We start from the raw sequence: 20,510 nt of genomic DNA on the forward strand, positions 1-20,510 counted from the left end.
ATATACATATATATATATTCACACACACACACACACACACACACACACGCATATGCTGTTATTTCTATAAAACATATACATGCAGACATGTAAGTACACTGGATGCAACTTTATACACAATAAAGCACTTAAATTATATCATTTTATGTTTAGTTTACAAAGCAGTACACCTTCAACTAGATCTCTCAACTGTACCTAATCTGGAACTATGTACCTATTTTCTGGTTTGTTTATCCCTTCAAATGAGGTACCAACATTTTAAGGTTCCTTACTATTTACAAGCACAGTTTACCCCTTTCATCACATGATTTTCTAAATTCTCCACTCATCACACCTGCTTTTGATCCAGTTCAGTAAACATGAAACCAAACTACCTTACCAAGATGCTGGCAGTACCAATAACTTAAAGAAAAATGACCCACAAGTTACAGCTTCCCTAATCCGAATCAAAATAAATTAGTTTGTGAGGAAGATTTTTGCAGTATAATTCAATAAAGTCTACAGATTTTACATTGGGTGTTTGTTAATATGCTTGTATTTTTGTGCCATTTTGTCATTACCATTTTTTTAACTTGCGTTTCTGAAAAGAATCCCACAATCCTACTGGAAGTAGAAGAGTTATGTGTAATTGAGTGTTCACATTGTATGCTAATTAGATAGCCAGATTTTTTTGATGGATCTACCTACTTTTTAAGACTCTCTGTTCTTGTTTTCAATGTTTGCAGGCGTGCACACACAAAAAATGTATTTTGAGTTGCTGAGTTATATATATATATATATATATATATATATATATATGTATGTATGTATATGCAATTGTATGTACACACACACACACACATATATATATATATATATATATATAAATATATATAAATACACACACACACACACACACACACATATATATATATATATATATATATATATAAATACACATATGTGTGTGTTTGTATCTATATATATATATATATATATATATATATGAATAACATATGCACATATACTCCAAAATACAATGAGAAAGAGCACTTTTCTGAGTTCAAAGACTGATGTTTGTTTTTTTTCTGTCCTCAGAAAGTACTACTGTTGTATAACAGAAATGTGAAATAAGTCATAGCTTATTAGTTACTGGACTTTGACAGTAGAAAATGACAGAATTCAAATGCAGCCAAGCAAGGGCTGTGTTTCAACCAATGGTCTACCCTGTAATATTCTAGCATGTCTCTGCAGTTGTAGCTTGCCTTTACTGATGCTAATAATAAACTTCCAATACTGCTACAATCTTTAAAAGACAAAATCTTCCAAAAAATTTTAGAATATGGCTTCAGACAAGTGACTATCTGCATAATAGTTTGTTATGTTCTGATAGTAATTTTACAAGACATCTAACAGAAGTCCTCACCTTATTTTCTGAGGCAAGCCGAGAAACTTCTTGCCATAATACGGCCCTGGCTTCACTTTCTTCTTGATACTGTTGCTTCAGATGGTCACTTGCTTCTTGAATCTGTGCAAGTGTAGAAACCAAATCTTCTTTTTCCTTTTTATGTATTTCTCGCTCAATTTCCAGTGTCCTAAGTTGTCCCCAAATACAAAGCATTACGTTTACACATTTAACTTTTAAGGCCAATGTCGAAATGGAAGCTTATCAAACACAACAGATTTTGTTCCGACAGCACAAATTTTTGGAATGTGCTATAAAATTAAAGCTGCAAGATGTAAACTGCAATGTTTACATTTAAATGGTTTAATGCTTTAAACTATGTTTAGTATCTTTGTAACGATTCCACAAAATTATGCTGACCGTTCATATTTTGAAAGACTGTCTCATGTTTTAAACAATTACCAAATGTGAGCAACTAGAAACAGTAAAAGTTAAAACTGTTGTTACTTCACTCATAATCCTTCAGTTTCTAACTTACATTTAGTTTTCAGTGTGTGTGTTGTGTTTGTGTGTGTCTATAAATCTATGAATCTGCCTCATTTCTGTCTAATGCCAGATTTGATAAACCTAAGCACTACTTTGTTGTTCCAAGTTTTTAATATTTACACAGAGCATGAGAAAAAATATAACATCCTACGTACCTATTTTTGTTACAATCACCGTACAATAAGTACTCAAAGTTTGATCTCTGCTAATTACACAAATGTGATATATGCATGGCTGAGTGTACTTTCCCTTCTGGATTAGTGCATTGTTTAGTTACTTCACAGTATGAACATACAATATTTGCAGATCCACTGAAGTTAGTTACAGTATTTACTCAACGGGTGATGCACTGTGCATCATATTTTTTAGAAACGATTTGTCCGAAGAAAAAGTAAAAGCATATAATCCCACGAAAATCAGTATTTGAAGTACATGAACATCTCTGTAAAGGAACTTCAACTGGGTTAGCTAAGAGAAATGTATCCACCACACAGCACTAAAACACAATTAGAAGCAACAAAGAACCACAAACAGATGCATTTGTTTTCCTTAGGAGAATGCAACGGCAATTCTTTAAGCATGCTAATGGACAACGTGCATACGCTAAGGTAGAACCCCCTGTTTCATGGGGTATCCAAGGCAAAAAAAAAAGCAGTAATAATCATGCAGTGGAGTTCTAAATAAAAGAGTACAAAACAAAGTATGCAACTCCTTTAACATTAAATGCCACTGTTTTCACCTGCTTTGCTCTTCCACATTCAAATGATACATATTGAAAATGTATCCACTGTTACATTTTACAACTGAAAAGCTCCATCCTTTCACCTCATTTTCAAAAATGAAGTGACATAGTAGGATTAACATCTGCATATGACAAATGGTATAATATTTTGGAATCAATGATACTAACATAATTTGAATCAAGTGAAAAAGCTAATTAAACCTACTATGTTAACATGATCCCCAAGTTTCAGGGCCAGTACTCATAGTCGGCTTGCAAAGTATTACACTGCTTCATACAAAATAAAGTACAGTTGTATATAATCTTATCAAAAGCCAAAAAGTAGATGTTCTCCTCTTCACTGTTGCAGTATTCTTTACATATGGCATCTTCTGGCAAGGGTAGCCCAACATCTGGCCAGTATACCAAAGCCTTAGGGATATATAGACATTGTACATTATATATATGATTTCCACACAAGGTGTAAGGCATAAAGGTGATGCACAGATGTACATACCTCACAACTGAAAAGCCCCAGGAGGAACATGTGCATCCAAAAGGAGAAAAAGGAAAGGAACGCAATTTCAGGCCTGGAAGAAAGAAGGAATAGGGCACAGCATAAAGGAGGAGGAGAAAGGGAGCGAATACTTCAACAGTGAAGAGAAGGTTATCTACTGTTATGGTAAGATTTTACACAACTTTACTATGTCCTTCCATATCCCTGTTGTAGTATTCTTTACATAAGGGAGAGTACAAAGCTCAAGAGGAAACTTGGGAGGAGGAAAGTCCAGAGGAGCCCACTAGAAAACCATGCAGGATAGTGCTAACAAAGCCAGCTCTTGCTCTGGAAACATCATACTTGTAATGCTCAGTAAAGGTATGGACAGAAGTTCAAGTAGCAGCTGCAAGGATGGAATTGGTCTCCAATCCTTTGAAAAAAGCAGCAGAGGAAACAACAGCTCCAGTAGAATGAGACTTTACAGAGGTAGAAAGACATTTACCATGAAAGGAATAACAAAAAGAAATGGCCTTACAGATCCAGAAGGATATGGTTTGCTCAAAAAAAAACAGCAAAACCTAGAGATATGTGATGAAAGAAAACAAAAAATTGCTTAGTTTTGCAAATGGCCTTAGTCTTATCCAAATAATATCTGAGATGTCTCTGCAAATCGAAAGTGTAAAAAAACTTCTCACTAGTAGACTGCGGAGAAAGAAAAAAGGAGGGCAAATTAATGGGCTAATTAAGAGACAATTCATTAACCACTTTGGGCACAAAAGAAGGATTAGTACCAGCATATACCTTGTCCCTTTGAAAAAATGAGGAACAGCCATAACAGCCTGAAGATCAGACTCTCTTTCAGATGATGTAAGGCCCAACAGAAGAACAGTCTTCCAAGTACAATGTTGCAAGTAAGCTGAAGATACAGGCTAAAAATAAGCCTGAGTCAATTTTTCAAGCAGAAAACTGAGGTCATATGAAGGTGTATTAGGCTTCCTGGGAGGCCTGATATGAAGGTTGCCTTTAAGAAATTGTTTGACCTTAAACCTGGAGGCAGAAGGAAGAGTCAAAGGCAGACAAGCAGAAATAGCTAAAATAAGGTGAGATTTTAACTGAAGAATACACTAACCCAGCATGCAGCAATTTACACAGATAAGAGAGAGAACCAGAGGGATCTCCACAGAAAATGGGTCCCATTACAAGAAAGGTCACCAGACAGAAAATCTCTTCCATTTGGACAAACAGGATTTCCTGGTAGTGGGTTTCCTGGCCTCCTGCAGAATCCTAAGCATGTCCTCAGAAAAAGGGGTGCCTAAAAAGGTCAAAACACTATCACCCACAGCATCAGCTAAAGAGTGGACAAGTGAGGATGGATCACAGACCTCTTGTCCTGTGTGAGAAGTTCCATCCTGTGAGATAACTTATGGTGACTGCCCCTGGCTAGGTGAAGAGGAAGGGGGAACCAATGCTGTCTGGGCCAAAAGGGAGTCACCTTCAAGATTTTGGGGGAGTCTTGCTTGACCTTGTACAGGACCCTCAGAATCACAGGAAAAGGCAGGAAATAGAAGAGAAACATCCTGTTCCAAGGAAAATGTAGGGTGTACATCCTCCAGGCCAGAGGACTTGGGACTTTGGCACAGAGAAGACGAAGTTGTCTGTTTACAGGGGAGGCAAAAATCTACATGTAGAGTGCCCCACGTTTGGACAATGTCCAAAAACACATCTCTGTGAAACATCCATTCATGAGCCTGTGTACTGGACCTGCTCAAAGAGTCTACCACTACATTTTGCTCTGAAGGAATATAAACAGCCTGAAGAGTCACTTAGTACTGGACAGCTAGACCCCAAACCTGAAGAGCAACTCTACAAAGAAAGTAGGGCAGTGCCCCCGCCCCTTGCTTGTTGATATACCATATTACTGGCGTATTGTCTGTGAGGATTTTGAGAGCCCCTGGAAGTAAAAGGATATGAAAAGTCTGAAGACCTAAAAGACGTGCTCTCATCTCCTTTATGTTTATGTCATCTTACCTCTGATAAAGAGGTAAAAGACCCTGGAACTTGAGGGGACCAAAGGAAGCTCCCTACCCCCTGTTTGAGGCATCTGAAAAAAGTTCCTGAGATGAGACTGGAGGTTGAAAAGGAAGTCCTAGAAAGAGAGATAGCTGAATAATCCACCACTGAAGTTTGAATTTGAGACATGGAAGGAAAAGAACTAGGAAATCCAGTGAATGACAGTGTTAAAGCCACACTAATTTTAGGAACCACTGTTGTTTCCTCATATGGAGTCTGGCTAGAGGCAGCATGGATGCCATGAATCTTAGAGTCATGAGAAAATCCCTGGCTGTGACTGAAGCTTGACTGAAAAAAGGTGATTTGAGTGACAGCCTTACGTGGAGGTAGGGATGCCAGCATAGGAGTGGTCTGGATCCTGCAACTGACAAAAACATGATCCTAAGAAGGAATGAAGACTAATTTTTGAAACTTTATGGTAAACCAAAGGCTTTGTATAAGACAAACCGTAAACTGGAAGTGCTGAAGCAAGACCTCAGGAGATGAAGCCTGAATTAGAAGGTCATCCAGATAAGGAAAGATATGAACCGTTCTCATCCTGAAAAAGGCAATGACAGCAAAGAGGGATTTGGTGAATAATCTTGTGAAATTAGAAAGACCAAAGGGCAAAGCACAGAACTGAAAATACAAGGAAGAATAGAGAAACAAACACTTTCTGAAAGAAGATGAATGGGGATGTGAAGATGGGCATCCTTGAGGTCCAGGGATACCAAGAAGGTCTAGAGAAGAAGAAGAAGTGGGGAAAAAGGTATGATGGGACAACATCTGAAAGTAAGGTGCCTTTAGAAACATTTTGAGCTGAGAAAGATTCAAAATAAGTCTACAGGTGCCTTCCTTCCTAGGAATCAGAAACATCCTGGAATAAAACCCTTTCCCTTCCTTGGCAGGGGGCACAATTTGAATAGTGCCCTGAGCCAAAAAGCCCTGAAACAGTTCTGGAAAGAAAAGCTGCACCTAAGGATGTTGAGGGATGCCTAGAAAAGTAAGAAAGGATTTCCATACCATGAAATATCCCTAGTGGATAACGAACAGAATCCAAGAGTCTTGAGTGGCACAACCAATTGGGTAGGGACAGGAAAAGACAAAGGGATAAGGGAACCTGGCCCAGGGAAAAGGGAAGCAAACTGTTAGATAGAACTTGGTTTGTCTTGAAATGGAGGTTTCTGAGAAGCAGCAGTCTGAGTAGACTTAGCAGAGGGCACATGCCTAGAACCCTTCTTACCTTTAAAAAGGGGATGAGGTTGTCTGCGTATAAAAGCAGATTTGGATGGATAATTCCTCTGCAACTCAGAGATAGAAGGCATAAAAACATGTTTCAGTTCCTACAAGGCCTTGCCTTTATCCTTGAAGGATTTAAAAAGGTCAGCAGCACCACAACCAAAAAGGTTCTTACTATCAAGAGGGGCATCCAACAATTTAGCCTTAATATCATCAGTTAAAGGCTGGAGATGAAGCCAAGGGTGACATCTCAAAACAGAACCAAAGGCAGCAGCCCTAGAGGAAGCATCAGCTGAATTATAACAACTACATTTAATAGAGTGGCGAACCACTTGAGAGTTAAAACCCAGTAGGAAAAAGGGCCAAGACCTTCTAAATCAGGGAGGTCAGAGATAGCCTGATAAGCATGAGAAAGAAGGGCTAAAACATTCCTGGTCATATGAGTTCAGTAATTAATAGCCCAAAAAGCTAGGGTGGCAGCAATATATATCTTTTTGCTTAAATGTTCCACAGCTGTACTGTCCTTGTCTGAAGAAAGTAGTTTAGTAGACGGCAAAAGTTTAGAAGGTTTGTCAGAAGAGATAGACACTACAGCAGGATCAGAAGAAGGACATTTGTACAACAACTTACAATTATCAGGCTCCTTATAAAATCTATCAGGTTTCTTAGTGGCTGGAGACTGAGAATCAGGGGCCACAGAGGATGCTGAAAGGGCATCTAAAACAGCAGCCAAGACTGGAAGTAAAGCAGAGGACCTAGGAGGCTTCATCTAGAGGAGTTCATTATACATCAGAAGTCTGAGAACTCTCGCATTTGAAATATTCCATCATGTGAGAAAAAGTATCCCCAAAGGAGAGTTCTTCTAAGGGAGAATTTGGACTAATAGAATCTTCCTCCTCAGATCCATAATCCAAGGGAGAAGGGATGTGAGAGGAATATGCCAAAGAATCTATACCAGAATCGTAATCCTCTTCAGAGGACCAGTCTCTGGGTCTCTTAAGCAGAGTAGATGACCAAGGAGGCACAGGCACAGAAACTCCTTGAAGAGGCTTTAAAGCTATTAAGGCATTAAACAGCCCCTAGGTAAAATCTTGCTATTCATGCTGGGGATTTTTAGCAGCAGGGGAAATACGATTGTTTTTTTCTTTTGAGGAACGTCTGACCTAAAAACCCTAGGAGGTTCACACCCCTGCTGACACTCAGCCAATGTAATAGGAATCTCCTCCCGAACTAGGATTTGCTGTATCCCCCTCAGTCCCTCAGAAATAATCATACGAGGCTCCCTCCCTCATTTTCCAGAATGGGCATGCACATTGCCTCTGATGATGCATGAGAAGTTGATCCATGAAGTCCTCCAACAGGGTTTTGGCAGAGGAATCTGAAACAACAACTGGGCAATCCTCTGGGCCTTCACCAGTCTTGACAGACAGATGTCCAGGTAGGATGGATATCAGGCAGGTTTTTTTTTTCCTTTTTCTTGGCAGTTGGCTGACCTTCAGGATGGGAAGATTCCACCATAGCACCTTGTGCCAACAATTTACAATGTTGGTTCACCGGGTAAATCAACAAGGAGGACAGACAGCTATATAAGGTCTTAGGGACAAAATCTTGGCAGACTGAACAGTGCATATGGTTGTGAGAAGCAGTCAGACAGAAGAGACACTACTGTGATGATCTCAGTGGGGAATCTGCCTCCAACACTGACATTTTCCCATTCTAGATGACAAATAAACTCACAAAAATAAATGCAGAAATAGATGAGAAGAAAGTCCAATGGGGCAATTATCTGAAAAAAGGGCTTGATAACCAGCACAGAAGAAGGAACATTCAGACCAACTCTCATTGATGATGTTTAGACTGACAGTAAAGATGTTTTGAAGCATGTACATCCGTACATCACCCTTATACCCTACACCTTGAGCATGGAGCAAACGTGTGACGTATGATGTCTACATTTTCCTAAGACTTTGGTGTACTGGCCAGACAGACTTTGGGCTATACTTGGCAGGGAATCACTTATGTAAAGAATACTGCGACAGTGATATGAAAGGACATCAAGCTATTACCTAGGCATACACATCAATGCTTGTGTAAAAGAAGAAAGTTCCATCAAGTTACCGACCTGAATTCTTTTCTGCCTGTCAGGATGCAAAAGATACTGCTTACTGAAAATTCTGCAGAATACAAAAGTGAGTGTGTATGGATTGCTACAGTTCAGTGAAAATGAAATCAGCTTTGGCTGAAATTTCAAGATGATAACACATAAAATCAGTCATTTAAAATGCAACGATGTACCTCCACAATCCCACTACTTAATTCCTACTCCAGGATTGTCCAACCTCAGAGATATGAGATATTGAATATCTTTTCATCAGCAAACGCAAAGACACTGGAACGCAGACATGATGCAATATCTTTTATTGGATCAACACAGGTTTTACAATTACTTGAGCGTTTCAGTTGGCATGGGCTCGCTGTTAGGGGTTAAGTTATGATGTTAAATACAATGTTTAAAAGTGCCTAGAAAGGGAAGTATATAATTTATTTCCAACTGGCTAAAAAATAAATCTTGAAAAATGCTGGTGTGGAAAAAAATGCAGATCATACTGCACCTCAGAGACAGACATTATCTGTCTGTGAAAGAGAGATAAAGAGACAGACAGACAGAAGCTGGAGAACAAGGTCACAATGTGCCATAAAAAATCTAAGTTTGGCATGTTACACTAGAGTTAGCGTTCATTTATTAGTGAAGGTAACAATTTGAGAGACTGCTCTGACATTTAATGAGACAATAAATCTCAAAACAAAATATATGTAGGAAGATTAGCTAAAGGCAGAGAAAAAAACAAGAAGTTATAATTTGTAAGATGTTAGGCTCTCCAAACAAGCAATCTATGTGAGACAGTGGTTTGGCAGGGACTATCAAGAGAGTAAGATACAGACATTGTATGCAAATAATGCACTACACAGACTGTGGTTTAGTTGAGAGAAAGGAGGACAGAGAGAGAGAGAGAGAGAGAGAAAATGGTGCTGTCATATCAGCCTAAGTTTCTGAAGAAAAGCAGACCTGAATAAACATTTGTTACACTGTTAAAACTATCTTAATATTAAGGCCTTACTGACTGTTAAGCTTATGGCTACTGTTATTCTGATTAGAATGTTGCCTTTTGTGAAAGTAACTATTCTCTTATAGGTTCGTAGGTAAGTACTGGGTTAGCTGCCCTTGCAGGCCATTTTAAGCCTAGTCAATTTCTCTTTTTGTGCTCAAAATAAATTATCCCATTTGGTTATAGATTAACCTTGCCCATCCCATGGTTAATAATTATAGATTACCCCCAAAACAGAATAACTGGGATCATACCATAGATAATTTGAGGGGACCCATGCATGGGATAAAACATTTAGGAGCTGCCTCTGTCCATCAGAAGTACAGAGACGAGTCCTGGGGTAAATGTTCTGTCTCCCATCCACAGATCTTAGTTGCACTTCAAAATGGACAGGGAGGAACTCTGTTTATGTGGATGGAGAGTCTGTTCCATAGGAGTAGCACCTGTGGCAAAATTTTCCTGTACATCCAAACCATTCTGTAGATGTTGTGAAAGAGGTTTAGATCCCAAGACTGAGTATTTCTGATGTCATCTGACTAGCTGTTGTGCTATAAATCCATCAGTAATGTTTCAGAGGATGCCTTGATTCTAGTCATGAATAAAATACGGTAATCATTTGAAATGTTGGGACTCGCTAGAATGAGTACCAAAACACAGAGGCTGAGTAGCCAAATAAAGGGCTTAAATATACTAAGTCTGAGATGGCCATTTCTCATTATATTCCCTTTTCTCTAAGGTATGGTGAGCACAGAGTTGGTATCTTATTACTGTTAATATTTTGAAATAGTTAGTGGTTTGAATTCAGGGTAAATTAATTGTAAATCATACAATACCAGAAAAAAATGTTCCTCTTCATTATACCTTGTTTGTGTCCACTGTTAGTTGCTCAAAAGGAAAAGTTAGGCAAAATAGTGTCTCATAAAATCAATGCCCAGGTTCATACCACTGACTGTCAGATTAAACAACTGAATTTAACTTAATCTGCATTGTTCTTCCTTCCAAAGGTATGCAGAAATCTCCTTTACGAATCATAATTGCCATATCTGATACAGAATGATGAGACTGGGAAAAGTATGCTGATATTGGCCTGTTAATCATTTTATTTGTAACCCGTCACTTGGCATTTCTTTCACTTGATTAGATAAACCAAATTTTTGGAAGTGCATGTAAATAAACCCTGTACTTTGATACTTCTGTTCTGTGAAATGCATAAACATTGGCCAGACCACCACGGCTCACAAAACACAACACTTTAATTTAAACAAATAAAAAAAAAGGATAAGAGCTTTTGCGTTGGGCATCCAATGCTTCTTCAGATCATAAAACAACATTCTATAGGCATGTAAATTAAAGTAGATTTACTATTGGTTAAGTATTTAATTGAATAATGGTTCTTATTGGTTGCTTGCCTATTTTTAAATGGATGTAGAATATTGTTTTTATGATCTGAAGAAGAGTTGGATGTCCAATGTGAAAGAGCTTATCCTTTTTTGTTTGTTTTAATAAAAGTGTTGTGTTTTGTGAGTCGTGGTGGTATGGCCGATTTTTACTCATTGGACTTTTATCTTTCTGGATTTGACCTTCATCAGCAATTGGAATTTACTATTTGTCTTTATGTTCTGTTCTACTGTTATATTGTAAACTGTGCAAACCATGTGACATGTTTTGCATCTTGGATGACTACAGGGTTTTGTGCCATTCTGGACTATGTTCTGCTCTGGTCTGTGTGTGTTTCTGACAAGAAGACTCTTTAGATTTGGTGGTTTGTTTACATGATAGCAGTGGGAGTGCTTGAAAAATGTATCTCAGTTTGTCATCCACACTGACCATTTGGTTAGAGGCCCCTTATGATTTTGTACAGTTTTTCAAATCCTGGATCATATGTTGTCACTAGAGGAACTCTGTCATAGGGTTCCCTCTCTTTATACTGAAGCAGCTTTTCTCCTGGTAGCTATACTGCACTGCCTACAGCTCCATCAAACTCCCTTGCACAGTGACACTTGTCAAGCATGGCATCTTTCAGCTGTGCTGTGTCTCTCTCTGCCTTGCTAGGACAAATGCAGTGACATCAAAGAGCTTGACTATAAATAACTGGCATCTTTGTGTGGCTGGTATGATTACTGTGCAGATACATCTTGTCAGTTGGTTTACCATATACAAATGTCATTAATGTCCCATTTTGTACAGTAGCCTTAGTATCAAGGAAGGTTACACCTGAAGTCATGTACTCCAGCAAGAATTTAATAGATGGGTATATTCTGTTGAGAAATTGCTGGAATTCCTCGAGAGAGTCTAAGCTATGTGTCTCAGATTAAAAATAGGTAAAAAAAGTCATCAATAAAATGGAAATAAGCAAGTGGCCTTGGTGTGCAGTGTTGTAGAAATTCCTCTTGTAGGTTTGCTATAGAGATGTTTGCACATTGTGGAACATTTTCGTGCCATTGCAATGTCCATTGTCTAAACATAAAATTTCCCATTAAAGGTAAAACTGTTGTGTGCCAGAATAAATTCTATACATTGCCCCACTACATCTGGAGTAATGCTGCAATGATTTGTTTTCTCTTATTAAGTACTTGAGATAGGCAACAATTTCATCTTTGTGCAGGATGTTTGTGCAGAATGATGTAACATCCATTATTGCTAACAGTGTTAGGTGACAGGTCACAACAGCTTGACATAATGCAAAGACAATGTGTTGTGTCTTGAATATACCTATACCTTCTTATTGACAATTGGTTTCAGAATTTTCTCCACAAACCCAGAAATCCCTTCTGTCTGGGTTACTTTGCCTAATACTATGGGTCTTCCTGGATTTCCTGTCTTATGGGTTTTTGGTAGCATGTAGAACACTCATGAGCTAGGATGATTTGGAATGAGGTCAGTTAGTTTGGCTTGGTTAGAATCTGGAAAGGATTTTATCGGGTTCTTTAGTTTTTTGTGTACTGTTGAGTTGTATCCTCAGTCAACTACCTCTAGCAAATGTGAATAGAAAACTGTCATTAGCTTCAGCAATATAGTCGACATGGTTCTGGATAACCATTGCAGACCCTTTGTCTGCCTCTTTTATGATGATGTTGTGGTTGGAGTTCAAGGACTTTACTGCCATTCTTTCAAAGGAAAAAGGTTGTAATGGGCCTGTCTTTGTACATAAAGGATTCAGTGATTCACACTTTGTCTAAAATAATCAATATAACTATCCAGATTTTCACTGCATCCACTTAGAGAAATGAAGGTGTAAGATTTTTTGTGCTCATTTCTGGATTCACATTATCTGTGTTCTCCTGTATTTCTGTATCATGAAACAATTCCCTAAATATGAATGTGCGAAAATATTCAAGTTCTCCACAAAACTGTATTCTGTCAAGTGTTGAGTGGGGCAAAATGTAGGAACCTTCAGATATGTAACTTTGGAATGACAATAACAATGTAGGCGAAGGACTTCAGTTGGTCCACAAATTATGGTAGCTTTTATTTTCAGTTGTTTGATTTTTGGTTGCTGTCACAGACTACAGTATTATCAGAATTGATACTGTCACCTTATTTTTGCAGTAACAAATGACCAACTGTAGAGCACTTATTTATTTTACTTTATTCTTATTTACCCTTTCGTTGACTGGGTTAGTCTCAACTACGCTAGTGGCCTCTTTAAAGAGGAGACCCAAAGTGGTGTGCATAATACTATGGGGAATTTGACCAGGGAAACACTCTTGGTAGTCGGGGAAGAGTTTGTGTGTTACACATTATGACATCTTGTTTCCTGTCCAGGCATGGAGGCAGCCAGGAGGAAGAGGGAGAAAACATGACTGATTCATCTTATGCTGAAATTGGAGTGATTGTTTCTGAAAATGTAGTTGAAATGGTAAAACCGCTACCAGAACGTTTTGCTGATGATGTGGGTGCAGAAAAAAACAGTGACATTGGAGGAAAAGGAGATTGTAACTGAAACAGAGATGGATTCAGCGGAAAAATTTCAGAGGATATTGTTTGAAGGAGAGGAAGGAGACAGTGTTACCTCTGAACAATGCATAATTACGACTCTCCAATTGGTGGCTGTGGGGGGGTTGTGGGATGATTATTTGGAAGAAATGGTAAACTAAACTGAACCAGAAAATGGAGTAGCAATTTTATGGAGTGCCATCATGGAAAAAATAGAAGAAAAAGGAGAAGAAGAGACTGTGCCATATAAAGTTACTGAGACAAAAACATATCCACAAACTACTAAAGAAGGAACAAAGAAGAAAGAAGAAATAAAAGAAACAAAAATGTATACGAATAAGCAGTAAAAAAGAAGAATGTTTGGACAGGTATGAGGTTTGTGACTCTGTCATAGCAACTCTGGATGTCAAAGCAAAAGAGGTAAGAGCATTTATTTTAATTAATAAAAATACTTTTTGTGACTTGATATTTGAGACTGGTCAGGCCATGGAAATTTTTGGGGGTGCATATGAACAAAATAAAAATATTTATCCATGGTTAGAATATGTGGTGCAAGCTTTGTACAGACAAAAAAAAAAAAAAAAAACAACGAATAAAGATCCAGTTTATAACTGAAGTCAAAGCAAAAGAACATTTTTAACTATATGCAAAGAAGTTATGGACACTACACAAATATATGATGAAAGAGGACTATGGACTGGGGGATGGGAATGTGGAGTAATGCTGAAAATGGAAAATGATAATGTTATGCATGTACCTAGTATTATTAATATACATGGTAATAAGGGTTTTGTGAAAAACAGGGGTCAACATAAGACTTATTATTTTTGTGCAAAAAAATATAATTTAATCAATGAATGTAATCCAAAATATGTTATTTATGTGGTAAAACAGAGCATTATGCAACAAAAATGTGATTTAAAGTGCAAAGAATGTGGCAATACTGGTCATTCATAGCTAGAATGTGAAATGAATGAGGAAGAAAATGAAGGTGAAAATACAGGAGAAAGACATAGAAGAATGTGTAATACAAGAAAATGAACAAAATGATGTTCATAGGTTCATAGGTTTATACTAGGCTATCTATAAAGGCATTTCATGGCCAAATTAGCCTAATTTTTGTATTTTACGCCTTTCCTTATATGAAAAAATACTGTACCATTGTGTTGTTTTGTCTCTGTCCAGCAGTGACACAGAGACACAGAGATGATTCCCCCAATGATCCCCCATCCAGGTCTCTAGATTTCTAGAACAGTGAGTGAACTCAGTGCTCTTGCTCACTTGGACCACATGGACCGGATTTTAGATAGGGAGGATAGGATAGATGGATACTACCTCTCTCACATAAAGTCTACTTGCAAAAAGACTAATGAAGAGGAACTAATGAAGAGGTTGTACATGAAGCTGAAGAAAGTAACACAGAAAAAAACAGAGAAGACAAGTGAGGAAGATGCTGACTGGTGTATAGTAAGAAATAAAAAGAATTTGATAGGGAAAAGAGTTAAAGAAAGGAAAAGAAAATTCAAAAATATATTGCTTAGCGAAAATAGGAAAGGAAAGGGATACAATTTGTGTTATACAAGCTGTTCTTAAAAGCTGAAAATATGGTCTGCTCAGCAGATGCACATACTATTGTTTTAGAAGATATCAGATTATTAACAGAGGAAGACAGAACACAAACTTTGGAATAGTGTGGTAGTTTGGAACATAGAGAAAGAAATGTGCTCGGGCAAATGTATATTATGTCAAGAAAGCATTAAAATATTAGATGTAACCAGAGTGGAACTCAGATGAATTAGGGTAATAGATTTGAGATTGAAAAATGTGTGTATAGAATTATAGCTTTATATGCATATGCAACAAAAAACAGAGACATGATGTTTAAAAATATTAATGAAGATGTTTGTATAAATATGGGCATTATAGTCCTGGGTGATTTTAACTGTAAATTTAAGAAAAAAAATAGCAATTGTGATGTTAAAATGGTTAAAAAAAATTACGAAAAGTGGACAGTTAAGTGTATGGGAGAATAACGACTCAACCTACAAAAGGAATGAAATTAGGACAGAAATTGATTATTTCTTTTTTAAATCTGATAGTTTAAAACTTAAAGAAAATGAATTAAGTGTGCAGGACTTTCAGATCATGTGTCTATATGGGTTAATATACATGAAAATGAAGCATATATAAAAACAGAAAATGGAATAAACAGCAGTGATGAAAATGAATTAGATGTAGAAGAGAAAAAAGAAGATACGGAATTATGGAAAAAATCATAGGAATGTGAGAGAGTTTTATGAGAATTGGACTGTTTGGTGGCTTAATTTTAAGCAGAAATATAAAAAATTGCTTTTAGAACATACTATAAGGAAGAAAAGAAAAAGAGAAATGTAAGATATTAAGTCAAGAAACATTCAGAGACTTAGGGAAGAAAGATTCATTTTATGCAAAAGAAAGAGAAACATATAAAATGAATCAAATTAAAATTAACAAAAATATTGTTTACAAGGAAAGGAAGAAAGAGGTAGCATCAAATTTGAGTAAAGTAATCAAAGAATGAAAAATAATTATAGAATTAAACAATAAGAGAATTAAACAATAAGGAAGGTAAGCAAATAAGACAGCAAGAAAGAATATATGAAACAATTAAAAAATATGTACTGGAATTATTGGTTAAAAGACAAGAAAATATAGAACAAATTTATAAAGGTGAGAAATTAAACAATGAAGATAATGAATATTTAGAACAAAAAATAACTATGAAAGAACCAACATTCTAAAAAATATTAACACAAATTCTGTAACTGGATGGAACTGAATATGGTATGTATAAAGAAATGAATGAGTGGCAAAAAATAATTTTTACAGAAGTCATGAATGAATGGTTAGAAACTGGAATTAAAGAGAAAAGAGATATGTACATGAGTTATAAATTTTATATTTAAAAAAGGAAGTAAAGAGAAGATATAGAACTGGAGACCCATAACACTGAATAATATGGATTATAAAATTTTCATGAGATTAATAACAAAAAGGTTACAAAAAATGAACAGAATATATGACCAAATGTATTTAGAAGAAAAGGAAAAGCAAGTCAAGAATTATTATGGATAATAAGAGAAATAATTGATGATATCAAACAAAAATGTAAAAGTGAAGGTTATGAGAGGGACTATAAATAAAGCCTGTGATAGTATTCAATATAAATCATTATGGGGAATTTTGCAGCAATCAGTTTATGAAACGAATTAAGTGAAACTAAATGTACATGGCTGGATTGGGGAAGAAATAAAAATAGAATGTGGAATAAAGCAGGACTGCCCAGCTAGTAGTGTCATTTTCTCATTAGTTATAAATGTAATTGAGAAGGAAATTAATAAAATATCGCATAGAGGCAGATGCAAAATGATGAAGGAAGTACAACTGCCAATAATGTACAATTATGTGGATGATATTATACTAATTGTCAAAAATAAAGTATGGATGGAAGAAGTAAATGAAAAATTAATTATAAAGTAAAGAAAAAAAATTGGTTTAAGTATAAATAAAGAGAAAAGTAAAGGATTTGGTTATGCAGGTATGATAGGAGGTACTGAGTTCAATGAAAGGAATAATATTTGGAAGGAATGAGTACAGACAACAACAATGGGATGATATACTCAAAAAAGTAAAGGATGCAACTATTTTTTGGAACTCATAGACTTTCATATAGAAAAAAGCACACTTGTTGAATACCATGGTAATAGGAAAAACTGCTTATGTTGCTAACATCTATAGGATTCCTATTAAGTAAGAAAATGAACTAATGGTGATTACATTTCCTTTTATATGGGGCTCTAGACTGAATCCATTCAAGAGAAGGATTCTACATATGATGAAGAACAAGGAGGCTTGGGCTTAATAATCCCAATAATACATGCAGCATCTTTCATTTTATATAATGTTACAAGGAATTATGAAGGAAAATAAAAACTTGATAGAAATATTATCTTATATTATAAATGCAAAGAATTATGGGAAGGAATGGATGTTAAAGAATATGTGTGAAAAAAATAGAAAGGAATGGTACTTAAACATCATGAAAGCATTTTTTTGCATTGATCCATGGAAAGATTTAGAAATAGATAAGAAAAAAAGCCCTAATGATGAGATATAATAATTATAAAAATATAAAAGAATGTGATGATTTTTTATGGAGATTCTCTAGCACATAATTGCCAGTTAAGGCAAATATGGCATACAAGAAAAAGCAAAATAGACTATGCAATAAATGTGGACAGCTTCAGACAACTGAGCATGTGTTTTTGAAATGTGAAATAGTTAATCATTTGTGGAAAGAAATATGTAAATGTAATAGGATGAAACGTTTGAAAAAAATTGAGCCAATAAATATGGACATAACAGAATTTGGTTATTATGGTGCATGAAAAAAAGAAGAAGTGAAAAAAATGGAGAGTGTAATATTCAATGTTTCATGGACTATATGGAACAAGAGAATAAATGAAATCAAATACAATGGAAAATGGACTTTCACAAAGAGTCTGTAGAAAATAATGTTTTGGTTATGGATAAAACAGTGGGGGATGCTTAAATTCAAGTTTATAATGTATGGAGATTTGTAAATAGTTGTAAATAATGTAAATTTGTAAAAAATATGTAATGTATATATCAATAAAAAAAACGTACTCATTACAGTTGTGAGAAGGAACCATTTTGGAGGAGCACTTCCTGTTTCCGTTCCAGGCACACAGTGTCCCAGAGACACCCAGAGGGAAGCAGATGGAGAGAGAAAGAAATGATGGAATAGTGAAATAAATGAAGGAGAAAGCAAATATCAAGACTGGAGAATGTGTGCAGGATTCTCAGGAAATTTTCAAAGAAAGCTGTTTGATGGAAATGAGTCAGCAAATAATGGATGTATACTTAAAACCTTCCAGTTGGAAGGGTTGCGGGATGATTTACTTAAAAAAACTGTTGTGCAGTGTGAGACAGAAAATGAAGGAAATGTTTCCTGGGGGAACATTACAGACAAAATACAAAAGAAGGATGCAGACACAATACTGAAGAATGGTGGTGAGATGGAAAAGAAGACATATGCAGAGAAAGTAAAAGAAGGCAAAAGTGGAGTAGCAGAAAAGAAGGCAGCATATAATGCAAAATAGAAATACATGGTAAGGATTCAAAGTAAAAAACACAAAGAAATAGACAGGTATGAAGTGTTGGACAATTTAACAGCTCCTTTGGGTGTAACAGTACATGAGGTAAGAGCTTAATAGAGAGACATTTTGTGACAGTATATTTGAGACTCATTTTTCAATGATGAATTTTCTTGGATAATATGAAAAAAATAAAGACTGCAACCCATGGAATTTTTATGTGATAAAAGCATTTAACAGGGAAACAAAAAAGAAGATTCATGTACAATTTCGAACAGAGGTAGAACGAGAGACTGTGAAAGGACATTTGAAAGCTTTATGTAAAGAAGTACTGAACATTGCAAATGGTAATGACAAAAGTTGTTTATGGACTCGTGGCTGGGACTGTAATATTTTGTTAAAAATAGAAAGAGAAAAATTATACATACATCAAGCATGACAAATGTGGAGGGGAATATGGGTGTTTGTAAAATACTGTGAACAACCCAAAACATGTTTTTTTTTTGTGAAAAAGAAGGACATTTGACACATAACTGTAACAAAAGAAAATGTTACATTTGTGGGGAAATTGGACATGATTCAATAAATGTGAATTGAAAAGCTATGTCAGACATTTCTGGATGGATTGCAAAAATGAAAATAACACTAAGAAAAAAGAAAACGAAAGAGATGAAAATGAACAGAGAAGAAATTTTAGTATTAGTAGAAATAGAAGAAAAAATAGATGAGATAAAATAATAAAGAGAACATAGAAGAAGGTTCTGAAATAAGGGATGAAGAAGACAAACTGGGAGCCAGTAAAAGGGGAAAAAAAAGAATTCTATTGGTAAAAGGGTTAAAGAGAGGAAAAAGAAAATTTACAGGGACAAGTACAAAAGAAAAAGGAAATGGATGAAAAGGAATATATGCAGCTGAAGTATGGGGTTTGATATAGTGGTTAAAAGTGTTTGACACACACACAAGGTACAATGTTTGATTCTCACATTTGGGAAGGAAATTGATTAGGCTTAGAATGGTCCATTAGGAAAGCTAGGCTAGTAGTTAACTATGAACTTATGAAACATGAATCTAAGGGAAAGGGAAAATGAAACATTTAGAGTGCTTTCTGTATATGGTACTATTAAGAAAGAATAGTTGCGTAAAATCTTACCATAGACATAGATGTCCTTCTCTTCCATGTTGCAGTACTCTAAGTGTGGGATTTCCCGCCTTCAGGTGACTCGTACGTCAGCTCCTATATAAAAGCTTCAGCTTGGCTGTTGCAGCTGCGTGAGACGTCACACATAGGGCCATAAACCAGGGACCTTAAGTGTGACGTCTGCACGCAAAATCCTCAGAACTTAAAGCTAAGCAGGGAAAGTAGATGGCCCAACAGAACAGGCTGCCAAAGGTGACATGTATAAGGTCCTGGGTCTCTTCTGTAATGGAGAGAGGCATCAGGGAGCAGTTAGGCTGGTAGAGTCTGTGAGGGGGAATGGGGGGTGGGAAGGAATACTGCAACATTAAAGAGAAGGACATCTATGGTTATGGTAAGATTTTACACAACTATTCTATGTCCTTCTATTCCTATGTTGCAGTATTCTAGGTGTGGGAGAGTACCACAGCTTAGTTTGATTAAAAGATTAAAGGGTGGCAGATGCAGAAGATGCTTCCACAAAGCCTTGTAGGAGTGCCCTGGCAAATCCTGTGCATGCTTTGGTGATTTGGTCCAATTTGTAATGTTTGATGAAAGTGTGGATAGTGGACCATGTAGCGGTTTCCATTTGGAAACAATTTCCATAATGGAAGCTGTGTCCATGCCTTTTTGGATGGCCTTAGAAGTGGCCACTGCTTTTGTGGAATGTGCCTTAACCCCAACTGGAGGGTTTTTTAT

The 20,510-nt window shown here is 36.3% G+C and overlaps 1 protein-coding gene across 1 annotated transcript in view; it reads right to left on the reverse strand.

Moving 5' to 3' along the window:
* The window catches only part of MYO5C (myosin VC), a 1,763,334-nt gene that overhangs the window by 502,413 nt on the left and 1,240,411 nt on the right, over positions 1-20,510 (reverse strand). The window contains exon 20 of the mRNA XM_044078824.1: positions 1,406-1,574. Within this exon, the coding sequence (XP_043934759.1) occupies positions 1,406-1,574 (169 nt within the window). The remainder of the gene's footprint in view (positions 1-1,405; positions 1,575-20,510) is intronic.

The sequence above is a fragment of the Protopterus annectens genome, chromosome 7.part1 (genome assembly GCF_019279795.1).
Source record: "Protopterus annectens isolate FY-2018-M chromosome 7.part1, PAN1.0, whole genome shotgun sequence".
Taxonomy (NCBI): Eukaryota; Metazoa; Chordata; order Ceratodontiformes; family Protopteridae; genus Protopterus; species Protopterus annectens.